At 40.3% G+C, this 20593-nt stretch overlaps 1 protein-coding gene across 3 annotated transcripts in view; it reads right to left on the minus strand.

Moving 5' to 3' along the window:
• znf800b (zinc finger protein 800b) overlaps positions 1 to 18597 on the minus strand; it is a 31940-nt gene extending 13343 nt beyond the window's left edge. The window contains exons 1-3 of one of the 3 annotated variants that reach the window (XM_030719696.1): positions 18487 to 18589; positions 4464 to 4575; positions 1079 to 1421 (exon numbers count right to left, since the gene is read on the minus strand). In XM_030719696.1, the coding sequence (XP_030575556.1) occupies positions 1079 to 1421; positions 4464 to 4520 (400 nt within the window). In that variant the 5' untranslated portion in view covers positions 4521 to 4575; positions 18487 to 18589. Of the gene's footprint in view, positions 1 to 1078; positions 1422 to 4463; positions 4576 to 15497; positions 15514 to 18486 lie in introns of those variants that run through there. The other 2 variants (XM_030719697.1, XM_030719698.1) reach the window with 2 other exon arrangements.
• Between the last annotated feature and the right edge of the window lie 1996 nt (positions 18598 to 20593).

Genomic DNA, 20593 nt, shown 5'->3' on the forward strand with positions numbered 1-20593 from the left:
TATCTGTACTTGAGCTGCTATAATGTGCAAATTTCCCCGAGGTGGGATCATTAAAGTTTATCTTATCTTATAAATACATGTTGTTGTTTTTGGGAAAGCTGCTGTGAATAAAAGGAAGAGGAACTTGGGCTACCAAACCGAAAGATAAGAATGAATCAAATATTTCAGAATTCAAACAGAAACATATTATAAAAAGGTAGATTTCATAGTCTTGTAGTACAAATTAGAACTCTATCCAAAGTCTTAGCTTGGTTTGGGGGGTCATGAAATACACTAATTAGAAGTAAGTGCACCATATAAGCAGGACAGATGTGACAACTGCACAATCTGGCCATGAAAACCTCTCCAAGTCCTTGTGTCCTAACTGGAGAACTAGGGTTATTTTTTAGCTAATCAATAAATGATTTAGTCTTATTCTTAAACTAGGACCATGTCCATTTCTCTGAATTTCCAACAGTATTTGTTAGGTCTATTCATTTAATGCCATCCACACCAGCAGCATGAATTCCAAGTTCCACTGCAAATGGAGAAGCAATACCCAAAAAAACTAGTGTAATAAATCAATTTCCAAATAAAACTTTCATAAACGTTTGACAGCTTCAGCTAACCAGTGTCACCCACAGTGGTGCTCAAAGCCAAAGGCAGTTCCCATTTTCTGTGTCTAAACAAACCATTCGATTTGACTTTGGAGTACAGCCTTACTCCAGCACCCTGACAGGAGGCTGACAGACAGTTTTAGCCTGTAGGTGAATGAATCAAAGCAGCAAGCAGTGCAGAGTGAAGACTAAAATTCCCACCATGTGGCTGTACGCCAGCCAGACATGCTGCAGTTTACAGGCTGCCCAGACTCAAGGAGAGCACCAAAGATTAATGTAACAGACCAAATGTGAAATGTGGTAACAATAAGCTCATCTGTTCTTCTTTTAGTTTATCGGTTTATATTGAATCCAAGCAATCACCTGCATTAATTTTCCTCACACATTTCAAAAGATGAGTTCATGAGAATGAGATAGATGGACAACTCAAAAGCGTAAGGCCAACAGCCATGGCTCAGTCTGCGCATAACAGCCGTACCCACCTGCGTTCTGACTATGTTTGCAGGCACTGGTCTGCTGAAGCTGCTCATCAGTCTGGCAGCTCTGGTCCCTGGTCTCAGCGGTTGTGCTCCTATGAGGCTCAGGCAGTAGAGGGGGAATGGGCTTCCACAAAGGCTTTCCCTGGTGCTGTGCAGCAGAGTTGTCCCTTTCCTGAACATCCACTGGAGTTTCCGTCGGGTCATATTTCACCAGCAGCGCCTCAGCTGAAGCAGAGGTCTGAAGATGGATTTGATCAGAGCACTGATCTCCTCGTTTGGGTTGCACCTGTTGATGTTGGGTGTCCGAATGGAGTTGGCCTCCCTCCATCTCTGGCTGAACACCACTCTGTGAGACCAAAACCAGAGATGACAACATGAGCCACAAATAAACAAAATGGACTACAATTATAATTAAAGCCACTATGTCTTTCTTACAGTCTAATAATTTCCATGTTCCTGTTGGTAGTAGTAGCAACAAGAACTGCTGTGAGATATATATATATATATATATATATATATATATAGCCACTAGAGGGAAACAAATCTCTTATCTGCTTTGGATAGTGGCCTTCAGAAAGAAAGTCATTAACACACTAAAAGGGGAGCCATTGTACTTCACCTTTTCTGTGTCATACATTTTTGTTAGAGTTGTGGATACTCATATGAATTTAATTCATTAATTTACTGGCCAAAGTAAATAATGGTGTAAGCATATGTGGAAGTTATCCTTATGAGCCAAAAGCCCAGGCTTTAAACATTTTTTTTCCCACTACTGGCTCTGTGTGATGGTGGATATCCTCAACAGGTGCATCTCAGGAACGCACCTCTGTTCAAATGTTCTGTTTGCAAGGGGAAGCCAATCAGAAGAAAGGTGGCTCAAAGAGAGGATGGCCTTAGAGAGGAGGAGGAGGAGGAGGAGGAGGAGCTAAAATGGCTTGTTTTAGGCAGTGGATGAATAAAAAGGCTGCACCAAGGGCCGGTACATAGTAAATAAGGATTATTTTGAACAGTGTATTATACAAAGCTATTCCAATACAGTACAAGAACAAATAAAAATGAAGTTGGAAATGACAAATGTTACCTCCTGAAGACTCAAATCTCATACATAAAACACATGCACACAATCTGAAACTTGTTCACAGACAAGTAAATTAGAACCTGCAAATATAATTTGTAGCTGTTGCTGTCCTGAATAAATGCCAATTGTTTTTCAGAATGAAGGACCACAACAGCTGGGTGTGTGGATATGAACAAGTCTCCTGAGCATCCAGAAATTTTGTAGAGGGACATTAACCTTGTCTCACACACACACACACAGCTACCTCCGCATTAGCTCCTCAGTGTGCATGCACAGCATGTGTGTCTGTGTGTGTATGTGTGTGGTTATGTCTCTTTACCAGACCTCCTTTCTATCCAAGTCCCCAATCTTAGCTCCTCTGCCACCCACCAATTTATCCTCATTCTCTCTCTGTCTGTGCCTGTCTCGCTAGCTCCTTGTGTCCCCGCTGCCCTTGAAGAGGGATAAATGACTCCAGATTAAGCACATTACAGCACATCACCATAGGACAAGTGGGCCACTTGGACACTGTGTCCATCTAATGCACAAAGACACACACTGCCATACTGTGGCATAAACAAATACTGTAGCTGCAAAACAGCCAAACAATATGCCATCTGTGCAATACACACATAACCTAATGAAGCCAGGAAATTCAGACAGTTTTTTTAAGTGCAAAGATGAAGGAGGGGAAAAAAAAGTGCAACTTTTTACTCTAAGAAAAAGTGAGAAAAAACATCACCATCATGAGCAAAAGCAAAAAGAAACATCAGGGAGTGCCAGTGAGCCAGTTAGCATTTCAATTCATCTGCCAGTCAATCAGTCAACTATTCATGATTCATTGGAAATTGGAAATTGGTGAGCAAAAAGCACATGAAAGAAGACTGATTAGAGGAGGCAGACTGGCCATGAAATTCCACTCACTTCTTAAAAAAACTATTAGGTGTAATAAAGAATAAAATGGACAGGTAAACTCTGTATCAAAGTGCATGGATAAATCAGTCTGATAATTATTTGACAAGAACAATTGTCATATTGATACTGACAGCAATATATCATTTGATTTGTATTTTAAGTATATGGGCATTTACACTTTTTTGTTACTGCTTGGGCTCTGTGTCAGCACGCTGAATCAAAACAGAATAATGAAAACTCCACATTGACAGGGTTTACATTAGTGCTGAAAGGCCTGTGTGTAGGATACAGCCCCTTTAATACAGTGATCAAACTGAAGTGGACAGATGACAACTAAATGTTTTGTGCGCAGCTGTGCAGTGAGGCTGTTTGTTAATAAGAGAATGAACAAGAGTGAAAAAGTAAAGAAGATGCTTGATAAAACATACAACAGAGAAACAGGCTGAAATAAAAAATAAGAAATAGTTTATGACCCCTGAATATACCACCTCGTTTGTAAAACATGGTGGTGTAATGAATTTCTGTCCGTGGAGCTGGTATGCTAAAATGTATTGATAATTAAACTACTGACAGATACAAAAGGATAAATACTGCACTCAGATTCAGGCAAATGTACTGAAACACAGACAACCTATCAATCAGCAGGATCCTTAACATGTGGGCAAAGCACCCAAAGAGCTTTTCAGGGTGACAAAGTTGAAAGTCCTTACATGGAATAAATTACATAATCTCAGCCTGACTGAGCTGCATTTCACTTGCTGAAAGGGCAGACCTACCAGACTTACTTGCTTAGACAGAACGAATGTTGAGACTGACTGCAAAGTGTTTTCTAGAATATATGGCATGATTTGTTTGCATCTGCATTTACTTTTAAACCCCTAAATGTTGGCACTACCTGTAAAGGCCTACACCTCCTAAAATATCCTGCACATTGATAAAAAAAAATCTACTCAAATTAAAGCAGAGGATCTCTGCTTTACTGTCATACTGACTGTCCAAATATTCATGTCTAGACTGTAAATGAGCTTCTACTGTAACACAATCACTGAGGTGTTTTCCTTTTATCGCAACAAAATGACTTTGATTGTATTACATGGTGTTTCTGCACAATCTTTATGCCCCATGCGAAGGCTGCGCAATGACTGCAAGCACAATACAGGTGCAACAAAACACACAAACATGCAAGACAGAGGGCCAGGACATGAAAGGAAGTACTTAAAGAGAAATATATTTACAAACAGAATTCAGGTTTTCTAACTTGCATCCAGTGAGTAAAAAAAATTACACAGTAAAAAAAAAAATAAATATGTGACAGGAGTTATTTAAATAATAGGTTAGGTTTGATTTGGGTCTCACATAAATGAAGTGTGTTTTTACAACCAGACAGGCAGTGTTAGATTTTCTTTTGTCCAGTACCTGTCTGCGGGGACAGCTAGAGCTCTTCCTCCCAGCTGACTTCTGGGCCTTCACCATGCTGCCAAGACTGGCCTGCTGCCCCACACGTTCACTACCAGCATACACCCGTAACCTGCAACAACACCCCACATGAGCCAAGGACTGGACTGACTCAATGAATCACTACTTCTGCTGGAAGTACCACTAAAGTATAAAAATCTTGTTTATGTCTGAATAGTTAAGAAATTACACAGCTTCTGATGTCTCACCTGTGTACTGTTTTCTTGTTTATACATGTACACTTATCACCCAAATTTAATAATACACTTATATATACTTATATAGCATACCTGCTGCATGAGGGATACTTGACAACATCAGTGAAGCAAAGACCGGTTAAATTGCCAAATAGTTTAAAAACATCATCAACAGATTTGTGAGTCTGGCAGCTTCTACCAGACTCAGCTGAAGCTCATACACACAAACTAAACTTTACAGGAAATGCTACCAAAACTATATGTGTAACATCAACTTCCACCTGTGTTAGCCTTCACAAAATGTGAGTTTTGTGGTACTGTTGAACTCTTAGATATGCATCACAGGAGTAGTGGTGAAATACAAGTCTTGAAATGACTCACATTTCCGATATTTTTGCAAAAGCATGTATTGGAAAACACAGCAAAAAATGATTAAGCATTATGCTGTGGGTTTAGTGGCTGCTGAGTGCTTAAAAACATTAATGGTTTCTGACAGTACTAATTCACCTGCTCTTCTCATTGCTGTAAACCCATGTTACATGAACCATTACACTGCATGATTTACATCATCACTGTTTGTGCATTTGTAACTGAGTACTCGGGCTCTTAAACACATCTTGTGCTAATGGATATGCAGTATATATTTTTTCTAAGAACACCTTACATTGGCATGCATCAGTGCAGCAGTGTATAGCAGTGATTGACGCAATCTGCATTAAAATAAGCTGTGACAGGTACTTCAATTGAAGGAAGAATTGGTGAAGTCAGCACATACAGGGATCAAAAAAGAGCAAATCCACAGAGAGAGAGAGAGAGAGAGAGAATATGCCCAAAATAAGATGTTTACCTACAGTCTTTGTAAGAAAACGGGCAAACAGGTTTCATTTCTTAAAACACAGCCACACAGTCACAATATAACATGTAGAAAGCACAACCATAACAAGCTCTATTATAGACACTGAGTGGGTGGAATCTGAAACTGCTTTTAAGTGTTTTTTGTTTTTGTTTTTGTTTTTTTTTACAGGTTTCCTTTTGATGAAAGAACTGCATTGATGGAGTCAGTGGTTTTGAATGACTTACCCACTTGAGTCATTTATGAGTCACACAGATAAAACTGCTATACCAAATTGTTGTGGATGCTGTAAAGATGCTTTTCATTGGTTGGTGTGTGTCTTACCAAGTCTCACATAAGTTTGTATTACAGACTTAGGGGTGAAATAGCATAAGTTGCTACCCTCTAGTGGTCATTTTAGGTAAAACTGATAGACACCAAATAACTCAGGGGTGGGCAACTCCTGCAGGTTTTAGATGTGTTCCTGATCCAGTACACCTGATCACATATAGAAGTCATTAGCAGGACTCTGGAGAACTTGACTGCATACTGAGGAGGTAATTCAGCCATTTGATTCAGGTGCGTTGGATCAGGAACACATCTAAAACCTGCAGGACACCGGCCCTCGAGGCCTGGAGTTGCCCACCCCTGAAATAACTGAATGTACTTACTCAACATAACATCATTTTACTTCAGCAGCACATGCTGAACAGCCTCACCTTTTCATTATTTGCCATCTTAAAATAAGAAGTCCAGCATTAGCTGTCACTACAATCTGCACACTGACATTTGGCAGATAAGCTTAAAATGTATAAAGAGTTGAATGGTGAACTAATTAGGTGCTGCATATGACAGTGGCTTGAAGCAGTTTGGCTATGACATAGTATGAGTACCCCAAACTTATGGTAATTTGGATTTAGCAGACAGCAAGAAGACGCAAACCAAATGAGTTGAACATCCAGAAGGGGAAGCACAGATCACCAACTGAAATTAGATCACATCTCTAAGCCTCGGGCAAACACGCAGTGGTTTAGATTTTGAGACTTTATACTAAACTTAGTAAGTATCTAAACTAATAGTGTGAAATAATCAGTGTGACTTTCACCTACAGGGAAAGTGACAGTTATGTCAGTAGGTGTGGTATGGCCCTTAAAGGCTCCATGACGAAGCCACTGCCAACGCACAGTGTCCCATGCGCGGGCAGATCCCCACTCAGACAGACTTTAAGTGCTACAAATGTTCCAGCAGAGGGAGACAAAGCATGTACTTGAAATGTTTTTTTAGTTGAAAAGTTTTATACTGATGTCTCCAAAACTGAGGGCGTGAAGCGCTGACATGCACAGAGCAGAGGGATTCATGATGTCACAACACAACATACGTCTTAATGCAAATGAAGTTTAGTTTAACTGAAGTAGGAGCAGAAATTATGTCTTTCTTGATAGTTAAGAACAGCAGGTGAGAAGCTTAAATTACAGCAATACAGCTCCATTAAGTAAATCATCTGTACGAAGCGTGACAACATGAAGCCACATCAAGAGACAGACTGCTTTTGTGAACTATGAAGCAGGAAATTAAACACTTTGTGTAGTAATGGCTGTGTAAATTATGTTATCACACAGTTATGATCCAGGATATATATTTTATTTTTTATTTTTTTATTTATTTATTTTTTGGCATGAATGTCTTCATTTTTATTTATAACACCATTTTTTTTTTTAACAAATTTGTGCAATGAGTTTTACATTTCAATTTTAAACTGCAGTTTGTTCCTGAATTTAAATTTCTAGCGTGCCAGGCGTCATTAAGAATCACAGCTCGCCTTTTCATCTCTGGATCCCTACTTTTAGCACTAATGATGACCCAGTCAAGCACTATGCAATAACGCCACAGCAGAGGCTACTTGCAATAATGGAGCAGCTACTTAACAGATGAGCACAACTAGAGTGGAGCCATGACTGGAGAAGTGGGAAATGTCAGTCTGTGGGAATGCATTTGTTTTTAATCTTGGTTCTTTATAGGACTTGAGCATACCTGACAACTGCATCAAACCTTCAAAATCTGTGTAAAAAGTGACGTCACAGCACAGATGCTACAGGTCAGCATTACTCCTAAACCATTTCTAAGCACAGTTTTGCTTCATTAAGATTTTACTGTAATAAAAACACAATTTCTAATAGAACTACTCAATTAAAATTATTTATATTCTAGCAAAATTAAGAGCAGGCATATTAATACATCAAGCACCTACCCAGTTAGGCTCTATTTTTATCAGGGAGGGAGATTAACGCCAGCCATTAACTATAATGGGAAATGAGGACTTTGACCGGAAAGTCTGTCTATCCTACCGACTACTGGTCAGTCAGGAAACAAGCACATTGAAAATTTATGTTTCTTTATTTAAAAAAATAAATAAATAAAGCTAATTTTAATTATTACAATACATAAAGACAGTGCTAAATTTGATGCCAGTATGAACTATTCTCTCTCTCTCCTACCTTTCACTCCTCACAGCAAAAAGGTCCCTGGTCTTCCTGAGTGTAGTTTGTACACCAAGTTTGTGTGACAGTCTAAAAACATCTAAACACAGGTGAAGGATCCTGCATCGGTCTTAGTATGAATTCAAGAAAAACTTTCTTTACTGGCTTCAGTCACATCTGCAGGACCAGTTTTATACTGCAAATCAACACGTTTGATATTAATATGTGGATATAAATCTCAACCCAGGACTGATCCTGCCTTACGCCCCAGTCATAGAGGTCTAGAAACCAGTTGGTGACTGGCAATCACTGGTCTCTAGGGCAAAATGAGTATTGCCTGACTGGTTGTGAGTGGTGGCTGGCAGTCACTTTAAACTGATGGCTAAGCCCCAGACACGCAGGCCTAAAGACCTGTCAGTCCCCACATGGTAACCACCAGTCAGTAGGGAAAAACATTGACTGTTTGGTGAGTGGTTGCAGGAGGTTGCTTGTTGCTGCTACGTGAAGTAAGTCGTAAAGAGGTATGCAGTTCTGCACTGAAAACTTCCTTGCAATTGCTTTGGTTACTAGCAGACTGCATGTAAGATGCCAACTTGTCTGCAAACACTCACCAACTAACCACCAAGCAGTAACGAAACATGTTGGTTTCAGCAGTGAGGCACAACTTTTACTTTGGAGGTTAACAGTCTCTGTTTCCAGTTTGCATCGAACTTCCACTGCTGCTCAGTGGCTAGTTAGCACATGTTTATGGACAAGTTCCTTTCATACAAACGACAGGCGACCGTGGCAATCTGCTCACGACCGAAGTAATCACAGGGAGAGGAGGCACCCTTTTTGTGACGGATTTTACTCAGTGAGATCTAGCAATCTTCAGCAACCCCTTGCCAACCAATTGAGGATACACATTTTTCCCTAGCAGCCAGAGGTTTCCAGGCACTCGCTGGCCAGTCTCTAGGTTTGTGGGACTGATGCCTTAAAGAGGCGTCATGTGCTACAAAGGCTGAACACAAACACCTTTAGCGACACATGTGCCAATAACACACAGGGGACTCTCGCATTTCTATGGCAACAGACAGATGTGGTTATGAAGGACTGATTTGTGTTATGACTCAGGTAATGAGAACAAGGTGTTTTGGGCTAGAAATGGTCTAAAAATCACATCATTTTCCTCACGCTTTCCACTTGCTACTGCATGTTTATCAAAATGGCAGATCAAAAATTTCAAGTAGTTCTACAATCTTTTAGCATCATCAATCTTCTTTCACTCCAATATTATGCATACTAATGTTTACCTTTTAAATATTTTGACGGCAGTGCCTGTTGTCCTCACTTTTTATGTTAAGAAAAAAAAAAGCATGTCTAGATTCTCTGTTGAGAAAACTAGCTTGTGCTGTACACTGATGCTCTGTGAAATTGTCTCTCAGAAAGAAAACAATTCTCCACAAATGCTATAAGACCAATTTCAAAAGATCAATGAAGAAGAAACAGGTTTGAAAAAGGCATTTCCTTCCATCTTCCTCAGAGCAGTACCTGATAAACAACTGCTGAACAATAGCTGATAATGCAGAAAAAGATGAATGATATGAGCTTGTGTTTGCAATGAAAGGGTGAGCTGTGACTAAAGTGCTTGAGGCACTTGAAAATAAAATCTTCAAGCTGACAATCTTAAGAATTAACCACATCTTTCTTATAGTCTAAAAATAAGTGTTCAAATCGTCTCCTCTCCTATACACTAATATAACTCTGAACAAATCACCCACTACCTGGCTACCATGACTCACTGCCTGAGTACCATTCCCATTCCCATTTCCAGCTGTAAAATTTTAATTCAAATACCCCAATATACCCATTTCCAGCAAAACAAGCTGGCATTCAGTGCTCAGTATCTCACAAAATATGCCTGAGTGTCAGTTTCAGCCCCAGTGGTAATCCATAGTGAATTCTGTTTATGCTAGGAAGGAATCAATTTGTAAACTGTGTTTCCCATTTGGGAACATCGCTTATTTTAGGAGACAAATCCAAATTTTCCTTTTGAGAGGCAACAGATGACGTAACTTTACATCAGAAGAGAATAACTTTCTCTATGCTGCAGTGAGACCTCAGCTTTTTTTATGGCATAGCAAAAAAAGAAATATTAACCTACATAATATTTAAACCTGCAAGTGTGCATATCAGGGTCAGCAGCAGACCATATCAACTGGATGGGCAACCAGCTTTGACAGGAGGGCATTTGGCTCAAGTCACTTTGCTATTCGAAAAAAAAAAAAGTTATGCATATTTACAACCATATACACATAGTACACTGAGAGAAATGTAGCCACAGTTATAAAAGTGTAAAAAATATCTGTCTTAGATTGCAGAGGCACAGCAGAAGACAAATAAGAGATATTTTCTCTTATTTGTGGATCAGTGACCTCACCACACACTAGAACAGTTGACTGTAAGCGCACAATATCCTCAACACATTTCCATTCCATTTGTTTTGCAATTTTCAGTAGGGTCATGCTTTAAAACTAGCTGCACAACCTAATGAATGACCTCTTTTTAGTTTCAGAGAGACATGAGAGATAAGTCTGCCCTGCATAGACCCCTTCGCTCAGTGTCCTCAGTCATGCTGGTTACCACGAATGCTGCAAAAGCACTAAACTACTGTGAACCAAATAATTCAATTAAGCTTTCACTGCAATAACTATGATTTCATTACTAAATTGTATGAATTAGTGTAACTTAAAGTTTAGGTGTATCAGCAGAATTCAGCTTGGGGGGGAACCAGTGACTTCACTGGGCGAGTCTGGACCCCTAAGGCCTGTCCATAACGCCAACATTGGGGCATATATATGCAACGTGTTGTTTGTGTGGCTCTGCATCCCACACATACATGTCAAAAGTCACTGTTAGTTATTTTCTGTGGTCGTTGGAAAAGACTTCCTCCTAAGGGATGAACTCCATACACTGACATGATGCTAACTGCTGACAGGCACACCAATACCAACTACAGGGCAATAAAAGTTAAAATCTAAAATGATAACAATACAATACAAACATCCAGCCATCCAGCCATTTTCTTCGGCTTATCCGGGACCAGGTTGTGGGGCCGCTGCCCGAGCACTGAAGCCAAGACCTCCCTCTCCAGTTTGCGCCTGATTTAGACTTCAGCACTGGGTCGTTGTAGAGGTACGACGTAACCTATGTAAGTGGCCGATGTTGCCGGCATTTATACCTGTGCAGGTGCGTTGAATGCTGGGACTTTTTTCCCCTCCTGGGTCCTGCTCTTTGCTGCGGTCAGTGTTTTTTTGTTTTGTTTTGTTTTTTACAGGTGCAAACACTCTGTTTTTTTCGCTTCTGTGTATAAACTTATCGGAAGCAGCTGGAAATCCACAAAAGGAAATTAAGGTGTTTTCCCGGGAGGTGTGCTTCAGGATACGTTGTAAAACTTCAAAATAACTAACAGTATTAGGCCTAATAAAAATTTCAGCCCAAGATTAACAGAGTTATGGGATTTTTCTATAATGATTCAGGGCTACAGCTCCATCTTGTGGCAGATGGCTGTGTAACATTTAGGAGAACCATTTACGGCACTGGGCCTCAATTAAAATCTTAACAATTAATACATCTGGTACCAACGAGTGAGTGACAACTGCCACAATTAGTCATCTAGTCAACTAGTCACGCACATCCCTAATGGAAACAGTGAATTCACCTCCATTGCTTCACCCAATTTTGCTATTCTAGAAAATGTGCGATATGTATAAAACATGAGGGAGCTCCATTTGGCTGCCTCATGTTTTCCAAAGGTATCACTATCCAAAATCTGACAAGATTTTCTACACATCTGTACTATGCAAGTCTGACTGAAAGACAGGAAAAGAGAACTCTTCTTTTAAACAACACTGAGTAGCGAAACCAATTGTTGCCATTCTGAAACCAAATTACTTTCCCCGAAAAAGACCTCGTCTGCGTTACATCTGATGCTCCAAACCCGGGGATATCACTCAGTATTAACAGTGCCTTTGTACAGGTGCAAGTTATTCATGTCATATGCATCAATGCCGCCTGCCCTGCTCCCATAGAGGATGCTGGATTTTGAACTGTGTGGCACTAATAAGTTTCAAGTGTGGACTGGAGCCCAGAAAAAGCAGCAGGATGTCTGGATGTTGATTAGGAATGCACCAATCTAATATTGGATCAAATATTGGTCCATTCAGTGGATATCAGAGACATGATCAACCAGTCTATTCAATTCAGTTCTATGTTTTCTGTATGTACTTCATGCAGCAGCAGCAGCTAGTGTGGGAGCTAACGTACCACAGAAGATACTAGCAGCAAAAACAAGAATAGTTTGGAGGTGTTTCACACCTACTACTCCCACAGCTTTTCTTGTATTTTTCCTTTTTTTTTTTCTTTTTTTTTAACTTTACTGTAACTCTGGTCAACTAAGTTGACATGACTGAAATGCTCACATTCACTTATTTTCAGTCAGTGCGATTATACAAGGTAAAAGCTGGAAGCATGTTGGTTCGGTCTAAGTCTTGCTGGAAATATTTTACTGGATCTGGGTAACATAAGGTGTCCTCATTAACTCGATTCATATTATTGCACTTCAGCTGTCTCGTCAGCTCCACACGCGCACACACACGACGTGTGAGGAAGGTCAAGAGAAACTAACTTGGAAAAAAAAAAGAAAAAGCAGCAGGATGTAGTTGTCTAAGGACTCTTAGCATGAGCTAAAACGGGCCTAGTACACATAAACTGGATGAATAACTGCAACATATTTTTATTTTTCATTTTGTTTATCTTGGTCCTGTTTTGTTATTTTACCAGTAAAAAACAATTCAGTAAGTGTATATTCAAGGATGAATTTGTTTGCTACAAATAAAACTTAAACTAGGAAAATAATGTTTAAGTTGAGCCTGACGTTGCTAATTTAAACACTGGCGTTTGAACAGTACTCTGTATCACCAGACACCCAAAGCAAAGTTTTCTGTATCATATCGGAACTGGAAAAAGTTGGATTGGTGCATCCGTAAAGTTGTTTACATTTCTTTTTGTCTGTGTTTTGTTTTTATACATGACAGAGTTTTAACTTACAACTGTGGATACAGCAACACACTGTATTCATGGAGAACGGTTATTGGAAGCATTTCTGAGCCCACACAGCGATTTCCACCACTGTTTTTAATGCACTGCTGCCGACAAACCGATGATTTTGGGGGGATTTGTCCCTTGCGTACACTGATTTCTCCAGATTGTTTGAACTTTAAAGATATACATTTAAAGATATCATGCACTACAGATGATGAACATCCCAAAGTCTCTTAGTCTCTGAGAAGTATTACTCTGAAATTGTTTAACTCTTTGCCCACACAGTCATTCACAGAGTGAACTCTATCCTATCTTTTCTTGCATGATACCTCCACAACTTTTCCATTTTTTCTGCCCCTGCCCTGCCCTGTCCCCTAACCTTTTGCCTCACAGCAAAAAGGTTCCTGGTTCACACCTCATGGTTAGACAGGGCCTTTCTATGTGGAAGTTGCACTTTCTTCCTGTGCCTGAATGGATTTTCTCCCCTTGTCCAAAAACATATAGTTGGAAGACACCACTGAATTAAAAGTCAATACATCATAAAATCAAAATGAAACAGAATAGGCAATCTTAAAAAGATGTGTTTTAAGACTGGCTTTAAAGATAGGGAGAGAATCAGTGTTGTGAATGTGCTGCAGGAGAGAGTCCCAAAGACCGGTGGCCACTTGGCTGAAAAAACTCTAAAGCTAATGATGGTCAGGTGAGAACAAGAGTAACAGATGAAGAGGATCTCAGAGTACAGGAAGGAGTGGCAATGTGCAGAAGATCAGAGAGATATGGAGGTGTGAGATTGTGGTGAGACTTTAAAGTAAAAGCAGAATCTTAAAATTATTCCAGTATTTTACAGGAAGCCAGTGAAGGTATTGGAGTAGTGACAGGAGTAATATGTTCCGTGGAAAAGCTGCCCAGGGTGCACCATACCTTTTGCCCTATATCACACCTCTCACAACCCTGAATTGGACAAGCGTTTAAGAAGACTGATGCATTCATTCTGTGTCTATTTACATTTTACACAGTGTCCCAACATTTTCTGGAGACATAGCTGTGCAACTGTCAAACAGTCCCTCTAACTGTAAAACTAAAACAAGCTCGAAAAAAGTTCAGCGGCGTTTACCACGTCACGAAAGTGATCGGTGAAAGAAAATAAACATCCACATTCAAATATGATTAGCTGATCTCACTGCGCATTACAGAAACATCCTGTGTGACAGCATTAACAGGTTGGTGCCCAGGAACATATGGGATCTCACATACAGACACGCACCAGTTGGTCTTGAGTAGATATATTCTACTAAAACTCACAAACATTAATCACTGTGGAAACAAATCGTTCTCTACAATGTTTTGATCGCAAATGGGAAAATACCTGAGAGGTACCACCCCCACACACGTGGAGTTATTCCCCAGAATTACAAGTACTAATCATTCTCAAACATCAAATTTAAGTTCCTACTCAGATTTCATTGCTCAGCAGAATTTACTGAAACATAAGACCTTGACTTGCTTTCGTGCGACCATTTCCATCAATCCAATTCAGCCAGAACACCCTTTAAAAACACACACTCAGTGGCAGGAGACACAGCAGCTGAATTAGTCCAAACCAGATATGAAAGGAGTTGTCCATAACACACTGTGTAGTCTTAATTCAAAGCAAGCACACGGCACATTAGAGCAACGCAAAGAGATGCAGCAGCAAAAAAGGGAGCACAGACACAGATTTAAATAAATATAACCACAGGAGATGCATAATGGGCATTTTCAGGCCAGGTGTGGATGCACAGCTTATAGTCGACTTCATATCGAGGCTCTAAAATCACATGTAAATGTATAATTAAGTACAAGCCCTGGAGAGGGTGATGTCAACATTGAATGGCAAAGAAAGAAGGCAACAATCTATGAAATCCAAAACACACAGAGATCACCTGAGATCCCACCCTACCCTGTAATGAGGCAACACTGTTGTGACAACAGCTTTGAACAAATGTTCTAAAACAGTCAGAGCTATTTCTATCACAATGGGCAAAAATGTCAGTTTCTGCAGACAGATTGATCTGTACCAAAAACTCACCTTCACCACTGACACTGCAAGACAGGTGGCCTAGTGTGTTTAACTGGCTTGTAGACTCAAAATATCCCACCAGTTTCCTGGCTCACAAGTTGACTTAATAGCTGACTGGCTGAAACTGATTACCTTGTTGCCTGGATGATATTTTCCTATGTTTCTACAGGCTCCATTGACTGTGGTGTGTGACTGGCAGGTTAAAAGGGTTGTTGACTGACTTAACTTGTGCATTGGTTCGACAAGCTGACTCAGAGACTGAACACAACACTACATCATTAACTTGACTGAATCATACAGTGATGTCATCAGTGTAGTCAGCATCCACCCCGGTAAAAACCAAGATACCTGTGGTGCTTCGGCAAGGAAGAAAGCCAGGGAGTCTTGGCTGCTGTTCTAATCTCAAGCTGCTAAAAAAACCTAAATGCCTAAGAAAAAAGAAATTGAGGCCCAGCTGAGGTAGTTAAAAGATTTGCAAACAAATGGCACAAATGAAAGTAATATGAAACAATATATAATATGTGGAACAACAAATATAAAGGGGTTAATCATGAAAGACAATTCCATCAACTTCAGACCCTCCACCTTATTTCAGTTCTTTGTCACCCACTTTGTTATCTACACTCATGTCTTTGTTACAATTCCTATCCTTCCCGAAGGTTAGACTGACCATGTCTATTCTGTCAAAGTTACTCATGCACTGTATCGTAACTTCTACAGGGGGCAATAGAGAAAACAGGGGCAACAGGGGGCAGTACAACCAGGTTCTGACAGCATGCTACGCAGAACAAGTTTTCAGTTAATCAAATACTGAAATAACAGCCACCTGCAGGTTCACAGTTGGGAACTTTAAACTTTCAAAGAAAAAAAAAAATCCTACATTACTCTATTACCTCAGGGTGGCGTCTCTGCTTTGGGGAACATGTTTTCCAGGACAAGTAGCAATCACTTCTGACGTGTTTTTAAAGAACCTGGCAGGATCTGTAGCCTTTTAAATTAAAGTACAGGAAGTGGACACAGTCTGCATACTAAATTAATTAAAAAAACTCAATGCAAACATAACTTGGGCTTAGTCAGATAAAACATATTCAGGTAATATCAGATAATATTACTAATTAAATTCACTTATCAAAATGCTATATATCGGCATCATTCCTAGAAATACTCAAGCATTTCCATTAGATTCTTTTAAGCCAAAAAGAAAAAAAAACTACTTACAAAACAGTGACAAAATCGGCTTTTTATGACTTTCTGCCTACTTCTCTAATATCTGGACGATCAAACCATGCGCAGTGTCCTAAAGCGCAACGGCAACAAATAAAACGTTCCTGGGTAAAAACGCCATGCTCATCTCCAAACCAGAAACGCGTGGCGCGCCGTGGATGTAACAAAAAAACAAGCGAGTGCTTATCCAGTGTCGGAATCATAATCCAATACTATTCTCCGCGCTGTTAGTAAAGGTTTTACGGCCATATCATCACGATCCAGTGAAAAAGACATGTATCCACATGAGCGACTTCACAATAGCCACATGCACTGAGCACCATGAGGAAAGGACCGGACGGATATACTCCTCTCCGGCTGGCCTGTCGAGCCCTGTAGCAGGTTTAACCAGTGTGTACGCATCCACTTACGCATCCCAGTAAGAGCGATGGAAGCCTAACCATCTCGAATAAACGGCGCGATCTTCCGTGTTGATACGAAATCCCAAGTCGGTGCACTACTGGAGAGTGTAAGCGCACGGCGATTGTTGCCGCCCGAGTCCGTGTCTATTGGTTCTCGTTCAGCTGGGGCAGCGTCAGCACACACACACAGTCTCCATTTGCAACTCCATCGCCCCCCATGGGCGTGCGAGGCCGCGGGCTGTGACGCAAATGGCACTGGGTGATTTGCAAATGACATATCTTCCTAATTCAGTGTCGTCGCCACAGGGACTGGTCCAATTCACCAGATATTACCACAGAAATATACATCCGACGGCAGGGAACGAGTAAATAAAGGCGGATGAGCAGTTCGCTCTACGGGGATGCGGTTGCATAACTCAGGAAACTTAATAAAAATGTGCACGGAGCGAGCGATGTGCAGTCTCCGTGGCTGATTTTTTTGTGGTTGTTTCGATTTAATCCTGGTGGCCTGTGCTAGCACTCGCCACTCGATCCGTCATCGACTTTTGACCACAGGAGGAACCAAGCAGAGCGTATACACAGGGAACCCAGTGGCCTCGCTATGGTGGATGTGTGGTGGCCAGAGCTAGGACGCATGCACGTAGCTGACGGGGAAAGACAGGACAGCCGGAGTGTGACTTAGGACCACATTCACAGGCCATAAAGGGCCCGCATGAATGCTATTGTGCTCTTTTATCCAAGAGTCCAACTATTTACAAAAGGTTGGCCAACACACACAAAAAATATCGCGGCGAAAAGGTGGCGGCGGTTACAGCAGCTGCCACCGTTCTCTGCGCAAAGCAACAGCACAATCATTGCGCAGCGCCGGACTTCCCCAGTTTTGTGCAAACTGTGCGATTCGTTCAAAAGACTTTTATTTTTTTATCTCATTCAGGCTATCCTCGCCTGGCAAACCGCGAACCAGAGCGCAGGGTAGTTCGTCGTTCTCATGGCACGATTTGCATCGCCCCCATTATCCCCGAAAATCTCTTTTTACACGGTTATATTGTCAGCCTAAAAACGCCACTATTTTGAGCAACAAAGGAGCAGCTTAACTTGATCAAAGAAAAAGCCAAGTATAAAATGCACCTTTCAAGCCGTAAAAGAGAGGCCCCTCATAACTATTGCAGCATGGCAGGGGAGTGCGGCGTAAAAACGGGCTAACCCGAATAAAATACACACAAAGACAAGGTGCAGCACTCGCAAGAATACGTCCATCGCCACCATGATAGTAACACTAAAACATCCCCGATCATTTGGATTAGCCTTGAGTGGTCGGGAATGATATCACAATGAATGTAAAACGCTGCGTTTTGCGGCTCCGTGGCACCTTTTCCAAGAAGCAGCTTGGCGCACAGGACCGGTGACCCTTCCATCTTTGCGCGTCCTTCTACCGAGCGAATTCGTGAACAACCCCATATTTCGACTGGTTTCTATTGAATAAAACACATCGCAGTAGAAGATTTTACCTTTGAGGAAGTAAACGCTGCGTGTAAAAGGCTGGTACAAGTCTCTGAAACTATTCCTCTCCCCGCCGCGGCCAGGCAGAAACAAGAGGGCGATGACGCCATTTTCTGCAAAAACAACCATGCTCGGGAAGCCAAAGCGAAGGAGGTTTAACCCGCTCCGCAGCCGCCAAGTCCCGCTGAAACGTATTAAAAACAAGTCCTTACCTTGTTTTTCTCGGATGGTTGGCGGAATAGCGTGTTTCGAGAGGTAAAACTGCTCGGTCGTTGCTACTTCGAGTCCGGAGATTGATTATTTCGCCTCCCAGCGTCCCTGGTTCACTCTGAACAAGTTCCTCTGCGAGCCGCTGTCTTTGTGCACCCAGAGGAGCCTCTCAGCGTTAAACCAGTCTCTGCGCAAAGGTGCACCCTCTACGTCCAATTTTAGATAAAAATACCGGCACTTTAGGGGGACACTGCGGAAAAAAGAGAGGATTTGGCCTTTTTTAATTACAAAAAGTTTACAAATTGTCCGGCTTTTTATCCAGTGCCTCGGGTATAGCGTCGATTTATCCCCCAAAACGCGCAACCTTTTCGAGGACACAGAGCTCTCCAGAAGAGTCCACGACGCAAACTCAAAGTAAAGCAGGGGTGTTTGTACCCACCCAGAAGTTAAATCGGAAGATAAAATACTTTATATCACAAATTTAATAAAATACTAACTCCTTCACCAAAATAACCCAAATGACAAGACAAACGTGAAGCAGATAAATTACATTTGTGGTCAAATTTGTCTCATTCACTAAATAAACATGTATAGTTTTATCGTAACTTCACAATTTTCTCCAAAAGATGATTTACAAGTGCATTCAAGGTATGATTGTGCACTTAAACATTTCCTCAGTGGGACAACTGAGAAGTTTATTTTTCTTGTTTAGAAGTTTAATTCAAGTACATTTTAATATTTTTATAAATATATGACAATATATGAGCTATATAAGAATAGGTAAAAAGTTTTCCCTTTAAAAAATATCGTCCCATTAACACCTCTCACCACACTCCTTAAAAATACCAGATGATAAACGTGTTTCTTACAACTTGACATTGTTTTCTACTTTATTTTTTTAATTTGAATGCGGAGTTAATGATGCATAAAAAAAACAGGATTACCTTGGACAGCTGACCGAGTTTAGTAGTAATAACACTAATGTGATCATACGTTTCCCATCAAATAATATGTCGTGTTCTCAGTTGTTTGGGAAGTTGGTGATGAATAATTAAATTTTTAACTAAAGCCCTCACTGGCTAGCTATTCTGCAAAAGCCTAGGTTACTCAATTTATGTCAAATAAGCACTTAGCCTCACTTACTTTACCTTCTTTATAACTTCCCTCACTTGTTTGTAACAAACAGTGAAAAAGACCAAATGTTTTGTGATACTTTAATCACAAGAATGGGAGCATTTTCACTGGGATAAATACCATTTTCCTTGCCTAGCCTCCTAAAGCTAGTTAGCTTAACCCGCAAAAAGGCCAGCAACAGCTACCAAGATAACACAGCTAAGTTAGCTTTTTTTAATCCTTGTAAGTTCACATATGTGTTAAACTACGGTCATATTTTACAAAACAAACAAACAATCAAAAAACAAATAAACAAACAAAAAAACAATATATATATATATATATATTTTTTTACTTAACAAATGTAAGTCTACTCCTACCTCATTTCCAGACTGTTGACACAAACCTGTTGGTGCAGCCATCACTTCTTATTAAATCAACAATACTTAAATTTGAATCATGTCACCTGAAGGAGGTATTTTTACTACATATTATGCCTTCATATCACCCATCTGAATTAAACAGACACACTATTTTACTACCTAGCTCATGCACCCACTAACAATAAGGGATAATTGTAAAAATACATTTTAAAAAGTAGAAAAGGGGGAAGTAATTAAGCTAATTGGTGCCAGCTGGCTAAAACATAATAACTGTAGGCATGCCTGATAGTGCACAGTGACAGATATAGATAGATAGATAGATAGATAGATAGATAGATAGATAGATAGATAGATAGATAGATAGATAGATAGATAGATAGATAGATAGATAGATAGATAGATAGATAGATATTTGACTAGCCTGCCTGGTAACTAAAGAGAATATTAGATATTAATATTAATAAGATAGGGTATGATGTTGATTCAGTCTATCTAGGCCAAAAATATAGCATATAAAAACTTTATGTGATGCATTAGCAATGTTCAATGTGGGCTATTATGCACCTGCTCCTCAAATAATTAGGTAAAGGCAAATTTTTAAATGTTTCCCAAC

The sequence above is a fragment of the Archocentrus centrarchus genome, chromosome 23 (genome assembly GCF_007364275.1).
Source record: "Archocentrus centrarchus isolate MPI-CPG fArcCen1 chromosome 23, fArcCen1, whole genome shotgun sequence".
Lineage (NCBI taxonomy): Eukaryota > Metazoa > Chordata > Actinopteri > Cichliformes > Cichlidae > Archocentrus > Archocentrus centrarchus.